This window comes from Ruditapes philippinarum, unplaced genomic scaffold (genome assembly GCF_026571515.1).
Source record: "Ruditapes philippinarum isolate M1 unplaced genomic scaffold, ASM2657151v2 ctg2743_1_1_1_1, whole genome shotgun sequence".
NCBI classification, from domain to species: domain Eukaryota; kingdom Metazoa; phylum Mollusca; class Bivalvia; order Venerida; family Veneridae; genus Ruditapes; species Ruditapes philippinarum.
The window spans coordinates 26150-44867 of NW_026861918.1; the positions used below are offsets into that span (position 1 = coordinate 26150).

The 18718-nt window shown below is 33.6% G+C and overlaps 1 protein-coding gene across 1 annotated transcript; it reads right to left on the reverse strand.

The window, feature by feature from the left end:
* Positions 1–4649: 4649 nt before the first annotated feature.
* LOC132717363 (transcription termination factor 3, mitochondrial-like) lies at positions 4650–16752 on the reverse strand. Its single transcript, XM_060700814.1, has 6 exons — positions 16679–16752; positions 15110–16066; positions 12716–12860; positions 8681–8748; positions 8082–8172; positions 4650–5088 (listed from the first exon to the last, which is right to left on the reverse strand). Exons 2-6 carry the CDS (start codon positions 16025–16027, stop codon positions 4811–4813), a joined length of 1500 nt encoding a protein of 499 aa, XP_060556797.1. The 5' UTR covers positions 16028–16066; positions 16679–16752; the 3' UTR covers positions 4650–4810.
* Between the last annotated feature and the right edge of the window lie 1966 nt (positions 16753–18718).

The window sequence follows — 18718 nt, forward strand, 5'->3', positions numbered from 1 at the left end:
GATTTGAAGTCATTAATATTAAACAATTGTCAAAGGTGGACCCACTACTGGATTTTCATCTGAAAGTATTCAACTGCAATAGCGAATTTGAAATTCATATCATGTGTTGTGTCAATAGGCCACTTTTAAACATTTTTCTCCCTCTAAATTTCCTTGCTCTGACATGATATAAACCATAAAAGAGTTCCATTCAATTCTATATTCATTAATAAATATAAAGATAAACAAGAGGGCCATAATGGCCCTGAAATTGCTCACCTGTATATAGGCCCCCTGGGGCGGGGCCAATTTTAACTCAGAGGCTTTTATTTGAACAAACTTGGAAGACACCCATTTGAAGATGTTTCATGATTAAAAATTAAGCTCTAGCTCTAAGAAGATTTTTTTAAGTTTTTATTTGTTTGGGTCGTCAGACCAAACAAATAATGGTAGCGAAATTTCAGACCCTGATGCTGTTAATTGCAAATTGCCGGAAGTGGTCGCTTTTTTTGAAGCGGTTACTTCCCTTTATATGTACACTAACGCCGAAACATTCAGGGGAGATCACTGCGTAAAGATTGTCAAATGACAGGCATATTAATTTTCAAGCAAAACAGTTCCGGAATGGTCGAAGATTTCTAATATTGTTTTATTCTATATAGATATACATGCTTATAGTAAGCTCAATGATGTTTAGCGTCAAAATAATATGAGTTACAAACCCTAATTAAGAATAATATGGTTTTCTTAAGGCCGTTGTCATGTAACTTCACCATGGCCAAGGGGCTTGCACGCTCGCTTAGGAATTGAGAGGTCTAGAGTTCAAATCCCAGTTGAGGCAACTCCTTTTCTTTTTCTTTTTTTTTTTTAAACCAAATAAACATTGTTTTCAATATCAGTGTTGCAATCAGTCGTATAGTCAATTTACTACAGTTAAAACACTGGAAAGCATTGGTGGCACTATACAAAAACAAACTGGTTTATAATCTCATAACTTCACCTTTCCGACATTCGGAGACACAAACAAATTCAGCGCCTTCTGTGCTTTGATTACTATACACATATAGAGAAAAACAAAGACCCTCTTCCCCCTCTGGGCGGAGCCAATTTTGTCCCAAGGGCTTTTATTTGAACAAACTTGGTAGACACTCACTAGAAGATAATTCATGCTTAATATCTAAACTCTAGCTCTTTGGGGTTTTTAACAGAAGATTTTTTAAATTTTTACTATATACATATAAGGAAAATCAATGATCCCCGGGGCGGGCTAATTTTAATCCCAGGGCCCTTATTTGAACAAAAATGGTAGACACCCATTAGAAGATAATTCATGCTTAATATCTAAACTCTATCTCTTTGGTGTTTTTAACAGAAGATTTTTTAAGTTTTAACTAGATACATAAAGGGGAAAACAATGAACCCCTGGGGTGGGGCCAATTTTGACCCCAGGGCTTTTATTTTAACAAACTTGGTAGACATCCACAAGAAGATGTTTCATGCTTAAAAGCTAAGCTCTAACTATATGGGTTTTTTAAAAAGAAGATTTTTTAAGTTTTCACTTTATACAAATAAGAAAAATCAATGACCCCACCCCCAACCCCAAGAGTGGGGCCAATTTTGACCCCAGGGCATTTATTTGAACAAACTTGGTAGACACTGACTAGATGATGTTTCATGCCAAATATTTAAGCGCTAGCTCTTTCGGTTTTCTAAAAGAAGATATTTTAAGTTTTTTCTCTTGCCTGCCATGGCAACCAGAGTTCTGCTTGGAATTACATTCTTTGAACAATTTTTAAAGTTGATTATCAAAGGAACATTCCTCTGAAGTTTTGATGAAATTGGCTAAGCAGTTCATGAGGAGATGTCGTTTTAAGTAAAAGTTTACGGACAAACGGATGACAGATGGACGGCGACAGACGCCGGAAGAAAATCGATCACAAAAGCTTACCATGTCACTTTGTGACAGGTGAGCTAAAAACTGGGGTGGCCATGGCTAAGTGATTTTGGTTGTTCACCTTCAAACTAATTGCCCTCTAATCCATTGATGAGGGCATACAATATATTACCAGATTTTTACAATATTAGTAACTATGATAGACAATCAAAAACTTATGTAAAGACAAGGGGTAAGGAGTTACTTCCCCTCCTTTACTAATGCAGTCATTAGGTAATAAAAACACATGAACCAGTGCCTTGTATTTCCATGGTACTTAAATGTTTAACATACACAACAAAAGTTAGAAGACTAAAATTCTTGAATATGAATATTGTAGGGAAGACATGTCAAATATGTCAAAGTTCATTCCATTTAATGTTTACATTCGGCAATAATCTACACAATATGGCGGCAAACACATATCTGCTGTCTAGTAAGTTGTTTACCCATATTTCTTTAACAGTTTCAAAAGCAAAAAACAGTATTTTTACGTATGTCTATAGTCTCTATACCTAGCCAGGTTTGCAGGTGGGGGTTTCCTCTATTTATCAAATATTTCAACAGTGGTTTAACAAAGACAATTGTCTTAATAGGTTTGAAAACTAAAAGTTAAATTGTGAAATGATTTATTTTACACTTTATCTCAGTCGTAAATAGAATACAATAAGAAAGTGAAAATAAAACTCAGGGCAGGTGTATGAAGTCTAGAAGAAACTTGAGACTGTTTATCCCAAATACCTTTGAATGACAAGTAACATAAGGAAATATTAAGGTTAACAGAATAATAATATCTGTCATATGTTGCTGTTCGGATCGGAATGTCCAACCTAAGGGGACCTGCCCATGGGCAATGTCACAAGGGAGGGATATTCCAATCTTTACCTAATAACAAAACAATTATCCATTGAAATTTATGTAATTACACCCATAACTATTTTCTTACAACAGCGTATGAAATTACAACTCCATTCATAACGGTAAAATTAAGTTATCCTAAGCATGCCATTGTATAACATGCGACTCATTTGGCACCTGCCATGCCAGATTAAATTTCCGGCATTGGTAAAACTAATGGAAATACCAGTCTGATATGCAAGAAAGTAAATTCTGTACTTAGGTAAGTTAAATAATAAACAATATTTCATCAATATAATAGACTATCTTACATACAAACAAATTTGAAAACAATACAAGGTTATGTAGTCTTTTATTAATTTATTTTGTTGGGTCACACCAACATGACTTAATTAACATGGTAAATATCTGAGGAAGTCATAAAAAGTATTATCCATTTCAAAACCTTTAATTCAATCGTTTTTGTGAAGAAAAAAATGCATGAGGTATCATGCGGACAGCATGTTTAACATCTTTTTCATGCTTAGCATTGGAGATGCGTTGCTTCAAAAAGAGGGATTTTTATTAAACTAGAAATGTGTCCATAGGACACGGGTGCCCCCACCGCGCCACTGTTCTGTCAATCTTTTTACTAAGTCAAGGGAAATAACTCTACAAATACTGGATAAATCCACAAGCGAAACCCCAGGTGCAAATCTAAATATGCTGAGCAACCTGCCCATAAGGTTTAATGACTCTTTGTCAAATCCTTTTTGAGTAACTTGTGACACAAATTGAAAACTGCAAAAAATTTCTAAGTCAAGGGCAATAACTCTAAAAATACTAAATAAATCCAGACGAAAATACCTGGTGCACAACTGCACATGCTGATCAATATCCCTGTGATGTTTCATGACTCTAGGTCAAATACTTTTTGAGTTACGTGCTACACAAGTTGAAAATTGCAAAATTTTACAAAGTCAAGGGCAATAACTCTGATCCAGACTAAAATACCCAGGTGCACAACTACACATGCTGATCAACATTCCTGTAAAGTTTCATGACTCTAGGTCAAATACATTTTGAGTTACGTGCGACACAAGTTGAAAATTGCAAAATTTTACAAAGTCAAGGGCAATAACTCTGAAAATACTAAAAATATCCAGACGAAAATACCCAGCTGCACAACTACACATGCTGATCAACATTCCTGTAAAGTTTCATGACTCTAGGTGAAATACTTTTTGAGTTACATGCGACACAAGTTGAAAATTGCAAAATATCACTAAGTCAAGGGCAATAACTCTGAAAATACTAAAAATATCCAGACGAAAATACCCAGGTGCAGAACTACACATGCTGATCAACATTCCTGTAACGTTTCATGACTCTAGGTCAAATACTTTTTGAGTTACGTGCGACACAAAAGTGAACGGACGGACGGACGAAAGGACGGAAGTTCTCACAGGACAGTAATTATGTGGCTACTCTATTATTCTCTCTATTGTTCTTTTTAGCCACACAAAAGAAAATGGCCACATAAAAGCATTACGGAATGAATGACATCAAAGAGAAAGAACAGTTACCTATTGTCCCTCTAGCCACATAATTACTCTCCTGTGAGTGCGGACGGACGGACAGACGGATGGACGGACAAGGGTAAATCTAAATGCCCGCCACTAAAGTGGGGGCACAAAAAAATATCATTATGGTTAGAAATAAATAAATAAATTTTAATTTCCTTCTTGAATTCTACCATTATAGGAGCATACCGTATTACATATGCTAAACAAACACAGAAATAGTTATTCATCTATACAATTTTAAATTTTTAGCTTTACGTTGCACCAACACTGTATGGGTCATATGGCATTTTTCCAGCTTAACTAGTGGATGAGTAGAACCTCTGACGTTCAATAAACTAGCTGGATAGCTTCCTGGCATAAAAGAATACAAAGTCCCTGCCAGAATTCGAACCCACAGGGTGAGTGGCAAGTGCTTTGCAGTCAATGACCTTAAACACTCCATCTAAGACACCCTCATCTATAGAATACACTTTGTTTATATTAGTCTGAGAAATGCATTAAATTCCGCCACCGCTGTTTTTGCCGTTTCCTTACAAAACTCCTCATCGTCCTCCACAATGATGTCATACAACGAAACATAATTCGGTTTTGTGGGATCGTACTGATTCTTTCCTAATTTCACCAGGAATCGGTGCCGAGTGTCGAGAGTGTAACGAAGAGTGATCAACGATTTTCCGAACTTTACGATTAAGTCTTGTGGTATCTCCATCACATCGTGGATGTAATTGTAAATTTGTTCAACACGATGAAAATCTGTAAAACACCGCAAATAATTTATCACCATCACAAAAAGAATATTTTCTTTTCATTTGTTTTTGAGGTGTATATTTGCCTATTTTCTTCTAAAATATAGCTTTTTTTTACTTTAACAATATCATTTGAAGCATTAAAGTGCATTTCATCCTACGGAAAACTTAAACATGAAAATGTGTTTCAAATATATATACGACCAACATTACATCTAAGTAAAATATTTTTCAATAGTGTTTGAATTATATTATATAAGCTGGAAGTGCAAAAACTAGTGCAATTTAATTTGTTTTTGAGAAACTTGCAAAAAAACTACTGCTTCATACTAAAAAGGCCTTTGCACATATGGGAAAAACAGCATTGAGAAAATAAAAGATGTAGCTGGAATTATTAAAAACAATGATGGGATGCAGGGCATTTTTTGTCAAAATTGTGAAGGGGCCAGGGCCTGTTCATTTTGTGAAAAAAGGGCGACATGTCATAATATTGTGAAGAAAAACAAATGACATATTACTTGGCATTTCGCGACATATTGAAACCGGAAACGGTTGATTATAATTTCTGACCCGTGTAAAAAATCTGCATTAACCCAGTTAACATGCTCAAAAACCATTTAACTTAATTAAAACTATTTGTGTTATTGCAATTGGCGTAAATCAAGTTTTACCGGCAGGTAAACAATGTATTACTAAGACAAAGTCCCAATATTTTGTGAAATTTCACTTGAAATGTGATTTTTTTCTGCCGCTTTGTGAAAACTAGAACTCCGCGAGTCGGATGTGTCGCCTTGTGAACAATATAGTTTAAGAGAAATGGCAAAGACAAAAATGAAATTTGAAAATCAACAAAGGGCAATAACTCAAAAAATAAGAAATGCAGATCAGCAGTTTCTGTGCACTGCACTTCTTATCAATAAGATCTATCATCCTATTAAGTTTCAAGTCTAAAGCTTTTATAATTTATGAGAAATGGCCTGGACAAAAATAAAGTATGAAAATTAAAAAAGGGCAATAACTCAAAAAATAAGAAATGCAGAGTACCAGTTCTTGGGCACTGCACTTCTTCTTAAAGTGACATTATTCCCATCCAAAGGTATATAGTGAGTGAACGGGTGAAGATCAAAATAAGTTTTCATATTGCCATAAATCCTTTCAATTTAATATTTAAGTTCACATAAACAATAATTTACACACAGATCCATCAGAATTTACCTACAAGCTTAGTTTATAAAAAGAGTGGGGCAGTCTTTTTGAATTTTAGGCAGATTTATAATTTTCTCCTAAACATTTTCTAATAACAACTGTTGGCCAAACACCATTTTGACAGTCAATCTTTTGAAATATAAAGTCAATTCAGCTCAACTTGACTATGAAAATTTGAGCATAATGTCACTTTAATGAGATCTATCATCCTATGAAGTTTCATGTCCATAGCTTTTATACTTTAGGAGAAAAGGCCTGGACAAAAATAAAGTATGAAAATTAACAAATGGCAATAACTCAAAAAATAAGAAATGCAAAGTACCAGTTCTTGTGCACTGCACTTCTTCTTAATGAGATCTATCATCCTATGAAGTTTCAAGTCCATAGCTTTTATACTTTAGAAGAAATGGCCTGGACAAAAATAAAGTATGAAAATTAACAAAGGGCAATAACTCAAAAAATAAGAAATGCAGAGTACCAGTTCTTGTGGACTGCACTTCTTCTTAATGAGATCTATCATCCTATGAAGTTTCAAGTCCATAGATTTTATACTTAAGGAGAAATGGCCCGGACAAAAATAAAGTATGAAAATAAACAAAGGGCAATAACTCAAAAAATAAGAAGTACAGAGTACCGGTTCTTGTGCACTGCACTTCGGGTCATTATGAGAAGCATGCATACCAAGTTTGAAGTCAATCCGACTTATAATGACTGACTTATGCTCTAGACAAGCTTTAGGGGACGCCGACGCTGAAAAACCGACAACGACGCCGACAACGACGCCGTCACCGCCGACAAAAGTAACCCCTATATGTCGCCTTTTTCAAGGCCACACAAAAAGTGCAATTTTGAATTGTGAAGGGGCCTTATATCGGCCCCTGTTATAGAAGGAAAAAATGCCCTGGGATGTTAGTGGTGGCATGACGAGTGGTTAATGCGCATGATCAGTAATCTTATGGTTGCTAGCTGCATGGATTCAAACCCCATCAGGAGCAAGCTAGCAAGAAACTTTACACTCATTACTCAGTACTGGTTGGTTTAAGGAATGGATTTGAGAGTGTGTCTATATACATAATCAAACTAACAAATAAATTCTGTATAAACCAAATATGGGATCCATCATACCATCATTCAAATGATTAAAGTGATATAAAGATACCTTTCAAAACAAGGCTATATCTCTGAACACTTGCCTTATAGTGTCAGCTGGACCTTGAGATGGCACAGTCAGACCTTCAAGGTCACTTTTCAAATATCAAATTGATACAGCTTTCAAATTTGACATTCAAGTTTAAGCTCTAATCTACTGCAGAAGATGGCGTACAGTACTAGACAAGGATTATCAACTTAAGAAACACTAAGCCATACAGGAAAAGATGTACCTTTCAAAGTTAAGTTCTATTTATAGTTCAGCCGGCTATAAGGAGAATTGAACAATTCTAGATATCTGAGTATGGCATTGGCCTAAAATTATTTCAAATCACTTTATTGGGAATTTGCACAATGATAAAGGAAAGAAGTTTTCAATCTAATAATATCTTTATTATTAGCTCAAATCGTCATCATGTTCGATGGAAATGAACAATTTCAGCTATTTTTGTACAGTAGCACTCAAAGATCACTTCTTGCTTAATTTGTGTGACAGATTTTCCAGAATAACAGACATTTAACATGACCAATGGATACAAAAATATATACACAACAGAAACAAAGAATGAAATGTAAAAACTCCGGCAAAATATAAGAAAACCCGATGCAATGTGAAAAATTAAAACATTCTTATACTTAGCTTACTTCTGAGATATACTTCTGGACATGACAATAACAGTGTCTTCAGTTCATTTTCTGTAAACTCGAGAGATTTCTTTAGAAAAAACTTGTTTTCCTGAAAGAGAAATAGGTAAAAATAAATATACATTGTGTATTAATTAAAATATCTATACAGTTTGCCCTAATTTTTAATATGTGCTGTTTATTTTATCATTTTGAGCTTGAAATCTCTCTTTTTAATCAATTAATAAAATACAGCTCTGAAGTTCCACTAGCATTAAAGGGACCAACCAGTCTGTCAACAAACAATGAACAGACTGACGCCAAAGGCATTTATTCTTTGGTAATGACTGGGAGGTCTGGAGTAGTGGGATTAAAGTACTATTTCATATAGATCATAATAATAACCTTTATGAATAGGAAGTGAATCTTCAGAATGAAATATTATAGTACATTTATGAACACATTTTAAAGTAAAAAAAGTACTGAAAAAGTCAGCAGTATGGAACTTGCAAAAATACTGACTTTGTAAAATCTTATAGTGTATATTGTGCTAATTTCCCCTTTTTAAAAGAACTGAGCATCATTTCCAAAAAAAAACAAATTGGAAACCAACTTTTTACCTTGATGACAACCGGTTTTGCTATGATTAGCTTGGACATATCACTCGCTATTTTCCTTACTTCAGCTCCTGAAAAAATAGAGAATGAATTAATTAATCATCTTTTACATGACTTGTAATCATATTACATCAGTAAACCACCTTACCAGCTGCCACATCTAAGCAGTACATTTCCTTTACAGATGCAAACACGAAAATGAAGCAAGATGCCATAAAGACAACAATGTAGTTTATGTACATACAAAATATTTTTGCTAAGCTGGGCATTTAAGAACTAAAAAATTTTCAAAAGTCTTTCCTATATATACCTTTGTTACAAGCATGACTCTCCTGACAAAGTTGTTCAAGACCAATGGATCATGATTTAGTTGGCAACTTTTCTGGAAGATCACCAGGAAATACTTTCAAAAACTTAAATTTCCATCCCTGTAGGTTCAGAGAAATTTCAAGTAGAACTTAATAAATAACCCTCAGCCTGGTACCAATTCAGACTCAGTGGCATTATTTATAAAGATTATAGAGGGTCACTATGTAATATATATTACATAATAAATATATATCACAAAATAAATATATTATCATCCTAAAATGAGTAAATTTTATTTCAAACAAGCAGTTCTTCTCGACTTGACATTTTCATTTTCATGACAACAAGTTTAGACAGGGCCCACATTTAAAATTTTTCAGCTCCATTCCCATGCCCAATAAGCATACATTTGCCCCCTATTTTTTTTTTTTAATCCCCCCCCCTTTCCAATTTTACCGTAAGCACAAGACACTTAACAATATCATATTGAAATGAATTTGTTTTTTGCAGAATAAAATATGAAATACTAATATTAAGTATTGAGGTCGATAGACAAAGTTCCCTATTTTATTCAAACAACGCTAAAGTCCCCAAGCTGAGGGCCCCAGCCACAGTCCCCTATAAGATAATTAGGGCTGTGTTCTGCAAAAACATTTTTTACCAAACAATCTAAAAATATGATGAAAAGTACCATAAACAAGAGCTGTTCATAAGACAGCACACGCGACTATTCTCAGTGCTTGACAGTAAGAAAAGGGACATACATGTAACTCTGTCATAAGGTCACTCAGAGGGACCTGTGTTCATCATATTAGAGATAATCACAGAGAACAAGTGATTGTAGTTTCAGCAAATCCCCTCCAGCAGTTTCGGAGATACCAACTGACACTCAAAATCCTAAGTGTGACGCCAACGTCTGAAGACTAACAATTAGCTCTTCCTCTTTCTTTTATAAAACTGTTAATGAAACAAATCATTTTGTATAACGAGCGGGTTTACTCATAGATATTGATATTACTTCATATGGTTTGTACTGGTTTATTCAAAGAAGAAAACTTAATTGAGTTGCAAGAATGTCAAGCATACTTACACTGTACAGTACAGATATCGAGGAATATGCAAATTTCTGCGTGTATCGAGTAATCTCAAAAAGCGTGACTCCGAGTGGATTATAAATTTCTCGGGTGAAAAAGAGTGACTCCGAGACAAAAGCGAGTGACAATTTTGTCCGCGGGACTCCGTGAATCTCCGAGTCAAAAAGAGTGACTCCGAGAAAATAAGACTGATTTGGTACACGTATGCTTTATTTATTTATTAATTAATATAATGCTCTACCTCTAAAATAAAATCCTTCATCGCATGTATTATTCATTCAAAATAACAATGTTGTCGAAAATTCTTCGTTGATGTAAAGTATCACAAGTGAAAACGAAAGTAGACACACTTGATTCATTAATTAATTAAAGGAAAGAATAACCGATGATTTCCCGCAATTCCCGTAACGCGCAGTGTCAAAAACCTATTGAATTTAGTATTCTAAAATAAGAAAATATAGATGAGCTTCTTTTTTGCATTGTTTATACAAATTTATAATTATTATGTAAGCAAAAAAAGAAGAAGAAAAAAAAGGAAATACATGGCAAAACAACCACGTGCTTAGGTCGATTCATTCCATGGACATACTATCGTAAGGGAAATTATACTTTGTACCAGAACTGAATAAAAAAAACAACATTTTCTTTTAGACAGTTTACAAAGTATTCTTCAGTGAAATGCATCTGCCTTGGAAAGTAAACTTCTGAAAAAGGTAATTTTATACTTTTAAGTCAGGCTTTTAGATAAATTTGTACCAGTTACATAAATGATACCAAACTGATTTCCATGTGAAGTACATGTACGTCTCCTTTTAATTGTTGGTTGATAAAAAATCCGTGAAATACGAGATATAATACATCATTCCATACAATGCACTAGCCAAAACAGCGACACCCTATGTCGGCATGTACAGTCCCGCTTTTAACATTAATGTTTAAATTTAATTTACTATTGCTTTCAGAACAATATAGATCAGAGTTAAGAAGTTCGATCTGCTAGGCAATTCTACCGATGTTGGCAGCACAAGAAAGGACAACATTAAGGAATTAATTTATGAAATTCTACCGATGTTTGCAGGGGGAAAACAACAGGCGCTGCGTCGTCTCAAAAATAAAACCATGAATTATAAAACAAGAACACTGAGATTGGCAGTGATTTTTTAAAGGCATGGCGGTCTTTTTCAATCCACATACGTACATGTACAATGCATACCCGCTTGCTGTGACGATCAAATATGTTCATATGCTATTGTAAAAATATTGTTTTATCGTCTATGAACAGTACATGTACGTGAAATCGGAAGTAGTTTAATCTTTGTCAAAACTGTTTTTTATTTTTATAAAATGACATGATAGATGATGTACAAACCATAAACAAATAAAACAAGAAGACAAATAAAATGATAATTTTATTCTTTGCTGTTTTTATTTTTTGTCAATCTTTGTAATGCTGATTACAGGTGAATGAATTACGGGAGCAGTGCGCTAGGTAAGTTGAACGGCCTCTGTCAGCTTGTTAACACCTCTATAACTCTTGAATTCCTCCATAATGCCTGAAATAAAAAACAAAAATCTTAATTTATTAATGATCATCACAAGACAATTTACTTTTGATTCCAATATCAACATACATCTACATACGACTTTGATAACAGAATGAGACCGACAGATTTTCGGAGATATTCTTGGAATAAAATTACAACAATATATTACTAATTTTTATGCAGCTTTATTTAGAAACGATTAAGTTAATGTTAATTCTCAAAAATTATATATAAATCAAGTGTCTTCTAATTAAAACGGCGGACGTGGCAGGTTGACACGTAACTAAAATACATGTAAACAATGGATTATGAAGAAACGTACATGCACATCATGACAATTTTTAAAACTATACAAACCAATATAAAAGTGGGGAAAGTCAATTTTTTTGATGTGCACATGTTATCAATGATTAAAATATTATGAAGATCGAAACTCATTTTCCACATTGAAAAAAGAAAACACAACACAATATTTGGCACCTGAAATAAATTAGAACGGCACGTTATTGGTATTTGATGCATTTAGAAACATTTAAGATTAAGAAGTTTATATAATTAATTCATTTCTTAAAGAAGTATAAAAAAAAGTTGGGCCGTTATTATATGGATTTTTTAAATCTTTTTTGTTTTTGATAGAATTTCGGGTTCCTGTGGTTATTGCTACTGACCTAATTAATCGGGATAAAAATAAACTTGAGAACTGATGATGTTACGGTAGTGATTTTTTCTAATCAAATGTACCTTTCAACTGTTTCAGGGTAAATTGAAAACAACAACCATAAAAATCATCTTTATTTTCGAATGGTAATCTAAAGAATTAAATTAAATATAAAATGAGATTGCACTTGCATTTATTTACACCAGCTAGACACCGACACGGAGTTACGCGGTAATTCTCTCTCGGAGTCACGCGCTTTTATTTTCGTCTCGGAGTCACTCTCATCACACGTTTCTCACGCGGAGTCACTCGTTTTTATGGACAAATACTCTTGCGGAGTTGCAAGTGTTTTCCTCGATCCTCGGAGGATTTTGCATATTCCTCGTTATCTGTACTGTACATGTAAATTTATTTAAAACAAAGTCAATCAAACCTGTAAGTTGAAATTCACGCTGCAAGAATCCTAACTTAGCATCTATCTTATCCATAGGTATTAACAAGAATCTTGGGTCACAGTCAATCATTTTTATTACTTGTGACTTGGAGAACTTCTTTGACCGGAGGTAGTTTACACGAACCTGCAGAGATAAAGAACAAAAGAATACAGTCGACTCCACTTATAACAAACACACTTATAACTAATTATCGTTTATAGCGAACTAAATCTGACATCCTTCTCTATTCTATATTAAATCACATCGCTTAACACGTACTCGCTTATAACGAATTTTCAGCTATAACGAACCATTTTTTCAAACCCCAAATACCGGAAAACATCTAAATTTACTCGGTTATTACAAACTGTAATAATTGAAATATCGGGATGCGCTCGATAAGGATCAGTACATGAATAACGCTTTCCGATAGTTATACAATCGAATGGTTGCACAGATTAGTTATTGCTTCAGGGAATAAAGATTTTGATAAAATGTTCTCACAACATAATTTAAATTAAATAACCGCTGAAGTAAAATACCAGTTACACCGGTAACCAGTGATAAGAATTGCTTTTTCACGGCAAATTTCCCAATCAAAACAAGTCAGCAAGTTGTTGCTACTTTGCTTTTAGCGAACTTCGGATATAACGAACAATATTTTAATGTCCCATTGAGTTCGTTATAACCGGAGTCAACTGTATTTACAAAAGAAATTATAAACAAATGGTTTAGTGTAGACCCATGACTTTTCTGTATTAATCATGAAGCACAGGGCACTTGGAACATTGTCTACATGTATTTCAGTCTCATATTTTCTTAAGTTATTTAAAAATTTTGGAGCTAAAATGTTATGAAGTTATGTACCTGATGTTAAATATAGGTGTCTCAATACAAATCATGACATGTCAAATTTTGAAATCAGATTTCCATTTTTTCAGTTCTCTCAAGCTAAATGTTAATTCATAATGAAGTAATTTATTGTTTAGCTAGCAAAAATTATACATATTTTTTTTTAAATTAATAGTTACTAATAGTTTAATACGTTAATAGTTAATACATTTATATTTTATATGTCTTTTTATCTTATTCTTACATTCTGTCTATTGAGTATTACCCCTTTATGCCACAGACTTTCTATCTTTAACCCATTACTTCATATACACGCCTTTTAACGCCTTTTTCACCCCCCCTTTTTTGTTGTCTCAAATGATGAAAAAATGCCTTATTTAGGCCCCAAACACTAGTTTTTGTTTGAGAAATGTTGTTAAAAAAGTGACCTCTTTTTCGGAGCGGCCCCCCAACCAAAAGATACATCAGGGGGTTGCCAGAAGGGGGATGTGCCCCCTTCTGTTTGGGGGGGGTTTGAAGGGGGGCGGAGTCCCCCTCATCGCCAAGAAAATTTTGGACTTGTGAGAGGCTGTAAATGACCCCAGATTGATCATAAGGTAACGTGTAACCAACGCTGAAAAGCATTTGACTCTATCTCAATCCATTGAGAAGTTGCAGCACTTTGAAATCAATTTTGATGGAAAAAATCAACGCAAAATAGTGATTTTTGGCAATTTTGAGATGTCCCCTCGTTGCCATGGTAACAGAAAATTTAAGCCTGAGCATGTTGTTGCAAGGGCAATGGTCCAGTCAACATTTGTGCCAAGTTTGATTAGTGTTGAAGCAGTTTTTATAGTATTATAGCAATTGGAACTTGTAACGGGAGACTTTTCAATGAAAACAGCCATTTTTCACAAAATGCTCATGAAGTAATGGGTTAAGGGAAAATTTCAAAATATATACTGATTGAAAAGCAAACAATGCAGACCATGATCAGGCGGCACAGATTTGTAGGCAGATCCTGGTCTGCACTTTTTACAGGGGTTGAATCAACAGACTCAATAAAACTTACTACATGTACTTACTAAGGGTGTAACGGTTTACCGGTATACCGATATATTGCAATATGAAAAAATAAATTTCAAACCGCGGTACGATTTTTGGAAAACCGGTATTTTATAAAAATCATAATTTTCAATTAATTGCCTTCTAATTTTGTACAAATTTCACATAAAATCTTTAATTGGCAAATTTTGTTGGCGCCAACGTAAGATAAAAGTATCCGACAACTAGTACACTTAAAAGTCAATAAGCGGCCGCATAATTTACATAAGCGGCCCAGACGTGAAAGGTTACACGCGACTTGTTTTGTTTATCTTATGCTTATATTAAGTTTCTGTTAAAAATATATACATATGATAATAATATATAAATGTTACTCCATCTTTACATCAAAACATATACATGACAATACGTATTGCAATATATTGCAATACGCTTCAGCAAAATGGCAATATATTGCAATACGGTTTTTGCTGTATTGTTACACCCCTAGTACTTACATGTAAATTATGTACATCATGCTGAAAAATCCATGGACACTCTGTAAACACATCACCAATCTTCTCTGCTGGTATTCCAGTATCTTTTAGAAACAGGATGTATGGAACAACATCTTTTTCAAAATTCATATTGAGAACATGGTCAATCATTCCCTTTTTCTGAACAACCCACAAACTCACACCCAAATCTACCATCTTCTTTAAGACCTTTGTATCATTCACTATAGGTGCTACATTTTTTAACTGTGGAAATGTCACTTTCTGAACATTACTGACCTTCAGATTGCCTTTCTCGGCTTGTTCTAAATTATATTTCAGTATAGATTCTTCAAATTCAGCACTTTCTCTCGTCAGAGTTCCACTTTCCTTTTCTACAAGTTCTCTAATGACTGACTTTGGTTTATAAATGTTTTTAGGATCAATCAATGACTTAGCTTGATAATTTTTGATCCTTTTCACCTTTTCTCTGCCTTTAATTGGCACCAAGACTACTTCGGATGTTTCAGCATCAGAATCAAACAATGCCTCTACTCTTTCTTCATCAGTATCAATTCCATACAGTTTTTCAATGTCAGTTGATTTGATCTTGTTTTTCTTATTCAAAATAAGTGACTTAGCAACATTGTCTTCCTTTTTACCATCAAATAACACTTCAACATTTTCATGAGTTACATCACAATCCTTTAAACCTTTATTCTCTACCACACTGTTACCATTTTTCACTGTGCATAACCAAATCCCTGTGGCATGGAAATTTTGCATGCATAAATAGTGCTCAAATACTCCCCTCTTCCTTCTTCTAATGATCTGTGGCTTACAGCTATTCAATGTTTGTATCTTTCTTACAGTAACTTGTAAAGAACTGAAGGACAGTCTGTTTTGTTTCTTCAAACAAGTTTTTACTGCCTGCCGCAGCATTTTTGAGTTTCTAACTAGAACTGTTCTCTTATATCAAGCCTGAAAAAAGTGAAACATTATTCTGCGATAATAATTAAGTTTCTTTAAAATTAATTTTGCATGCAAAACTTTAAACAAGATATTCATAAGACCAAAATTAAGTCAAAATCCACCAAAGAATTATGGAACTTGGAGAATGATCCCCTATTATTGCCTCAAATAAGTGTGTGAAGTTACATCATTAGAGGTTAATGAGATATGATGCTGCATGCAAAACTTGTGGTGCCACCATAAGTTTTGCATGCAGCATCATATCTCATTAATCAACTGATTAATCAATTGATCAATAACTGGTGGTACACACTAAACAGGTCTTAGCTTTGAAGTGAGTTGACATTTCATTTTGCAAGTTGAAAATTAAAAGCATGGACAAAATCTGGCTAAATTCAAATCTTGCCATTTCATTCTTCATATCATTTATCCTAAATCTTTAAAAAAATTATTCAACCATCGAACATCCACAAATTTATTACCCGAACACTACTCTACTTTTCAACAAAAATGAACATTTACAACAAATTAAAAGATATTTGCCGGTAAATTAACTGAATACAATAATTCATTGCAAAAATAAACATCATAATTAAATATTATTGTCACAAATAGCTATACTTTTTCACAGTATCATTTTTTTTCGAAAACATGAGTACCACAGGTTGTTGTTGTTTTTTTACTAAATTACTGACAACTATATATGATGGTCGTTGTCGTCTTGCAAAGGTCCGTTGTCGTATAGATTTATTCAGAGAAATGAACATAAACGCATACAATATTGTCACATATAACAACATGCATATAAAGCACACAAATATGTAGAAATTTAACAAAAATAATAATAATAAATAGTTACCCATTGGATATTGCCAATTAAGATAAAAGCGTATTTCAATTGAAATCAAATTACTGTAATATTAATTTAACACACTAACAGTTTTATAATAAATGAATTATAATAATCATGGAGCTAAATATAAGATATCTGTGTTATACTGAAAATGAAAAAATCTTTCCAACATTGTGCTGCAATCATGACACATTTTTTCGATATAATGACACCAATACATTGTACAAAAACTAAAATAAATTCCATATAAACTGATACTTTGATACATTATCAAATACCTCATCAACATGTAAAACATTATCACAAAGCTGCACATCAATTTCTACCTATCTATCTATACTGCAACACCATCTTTCGTGTATTATGTGCAGGTGCATATTAGTTTAGTAATATATAAACATATTAATTATTCTCTTTTTGTTATTTTCATTATTTTAGAAAATTTTAAGTAAAGCCTAATAAACATTTGAATTCAATGATATTGAATAGATAATATACATGTATCCGTGATGATCTGTACTTAAACATGTTTTTACATTATCACGAAAGAAAAGGTTTTTTTTTTAAATAACCAGAAATGAAATAAGCGTTGAAATGTTTTGGTTTTGTTTTAAAACACAACACTTGCCATGTGCTCCCCTCGATGTTAAATGAAATGGACCGTCAGAATTGAATCACAAGTTAATATATTGCGTTCATTGGCCGTGAAGTGTTGCATCTATTTACTCATTTTACAAAATTTAAATCTACCATTTTTCTTTTTGTAAAAAAATGTATTGGGCTTTCTATAGGTACATATTTTAACGAAATACGATAACTTTCAGTTTAAAATATGAATTTTTATCTTATATACATACGGAGGTATCAAAATACTAGTAGTTGAATATAACTTTTACGTATATGAGTATTTCTTATGACATCTATAGTACTTTTTTCAACTTGATTCTGTTTGGATATTAACACTGAACTGGTAAGAAACATTTATTTCGAGTTATCCTTCAGTCTATTTTGATTCTTTTACTCTTTCAAAAATGTCATTTTTAAAAATTAAGCCTTTATTTGGTTTTATGTGGGGAATCTACCTAGACAGATGGTTCAAATTTGGTGCCCGCTCGATCGTTTCATAAATAATACTATGAATTGCACCTGAGGTCGCATTTTTCTTGTTAGGAAACTTTCTAGATAAATAGCTATACCAAGGTGCCCGCTCAATCGTTTCAGAAATAATACTAGGGCACCCGATGTCGTATTCTTATTTGGAAAATTACGAGATAAATGGCTCTACCCAGGTTCCCGCTCGATCGTTCTTGAAATAATATTAAGAGGGTCACCCGTGGTCGCATTCTTGTCAGAAAACTTTCTCGATATATGGCTCAACCAATATGTCCGCTCTATCGTTCCTGTAATATACTAAGAGGAGCACCCAAGGTCGCATTCTTGTTACGAAAATTCCTAGATAAATAGCTCTACCAGCGTCCGCTCAATCGTTCTGAAATAAAACTGGGAGGGGCACCCGCGGTCGCGTTCTTGTTAGGAAATTGATCGTTCCTGAAATAAAGCTAGGAGATTGATCGTTCCTGAAATAAGCTAGGAAATTGATCGTTCCTGAAATAAAGCTAGGAGATTGATCGTTCCTGAAATAAAGCTAGCTAGGAGATTGACTGTTCCTGAAATAAAGCTAGGAGATTGATCGTTCCTGAAATAAAGCTAGGAGATTGACTGTTCCTGAAATAAAGCTAGGAGATTGATCGTTCCTGAAATAAAGCTAGGATATTGATCGTTCCTGAAATAAAGCTAGGTGATTGATC

Bases quoted from the DNA above. Each gene is read 5' to 3' on its own strand.
- LOC132717363 (XM_060700814.1), bottom strand. From the start codon at position 16,027: ATGCTGCGGCAGGCAGTAAAAACTTGTTTGAAGAAACAAAACAGACTG. The intron at 8,749-12,715 runs GTTTGATTGACT...CTATTTTTTCAG, and splicing joins GCGTGAATTTCAACTTACAG to GAGCTGAAGTAAGGAAAATA. The intron at 8,173-8,680 runs GTAAAAAGTTGG...TTTCTCTTTCAG, and splicing joins CAAAACCGGTTGTCATCAAG to GAAAACAAGTTTTTTCTAAA.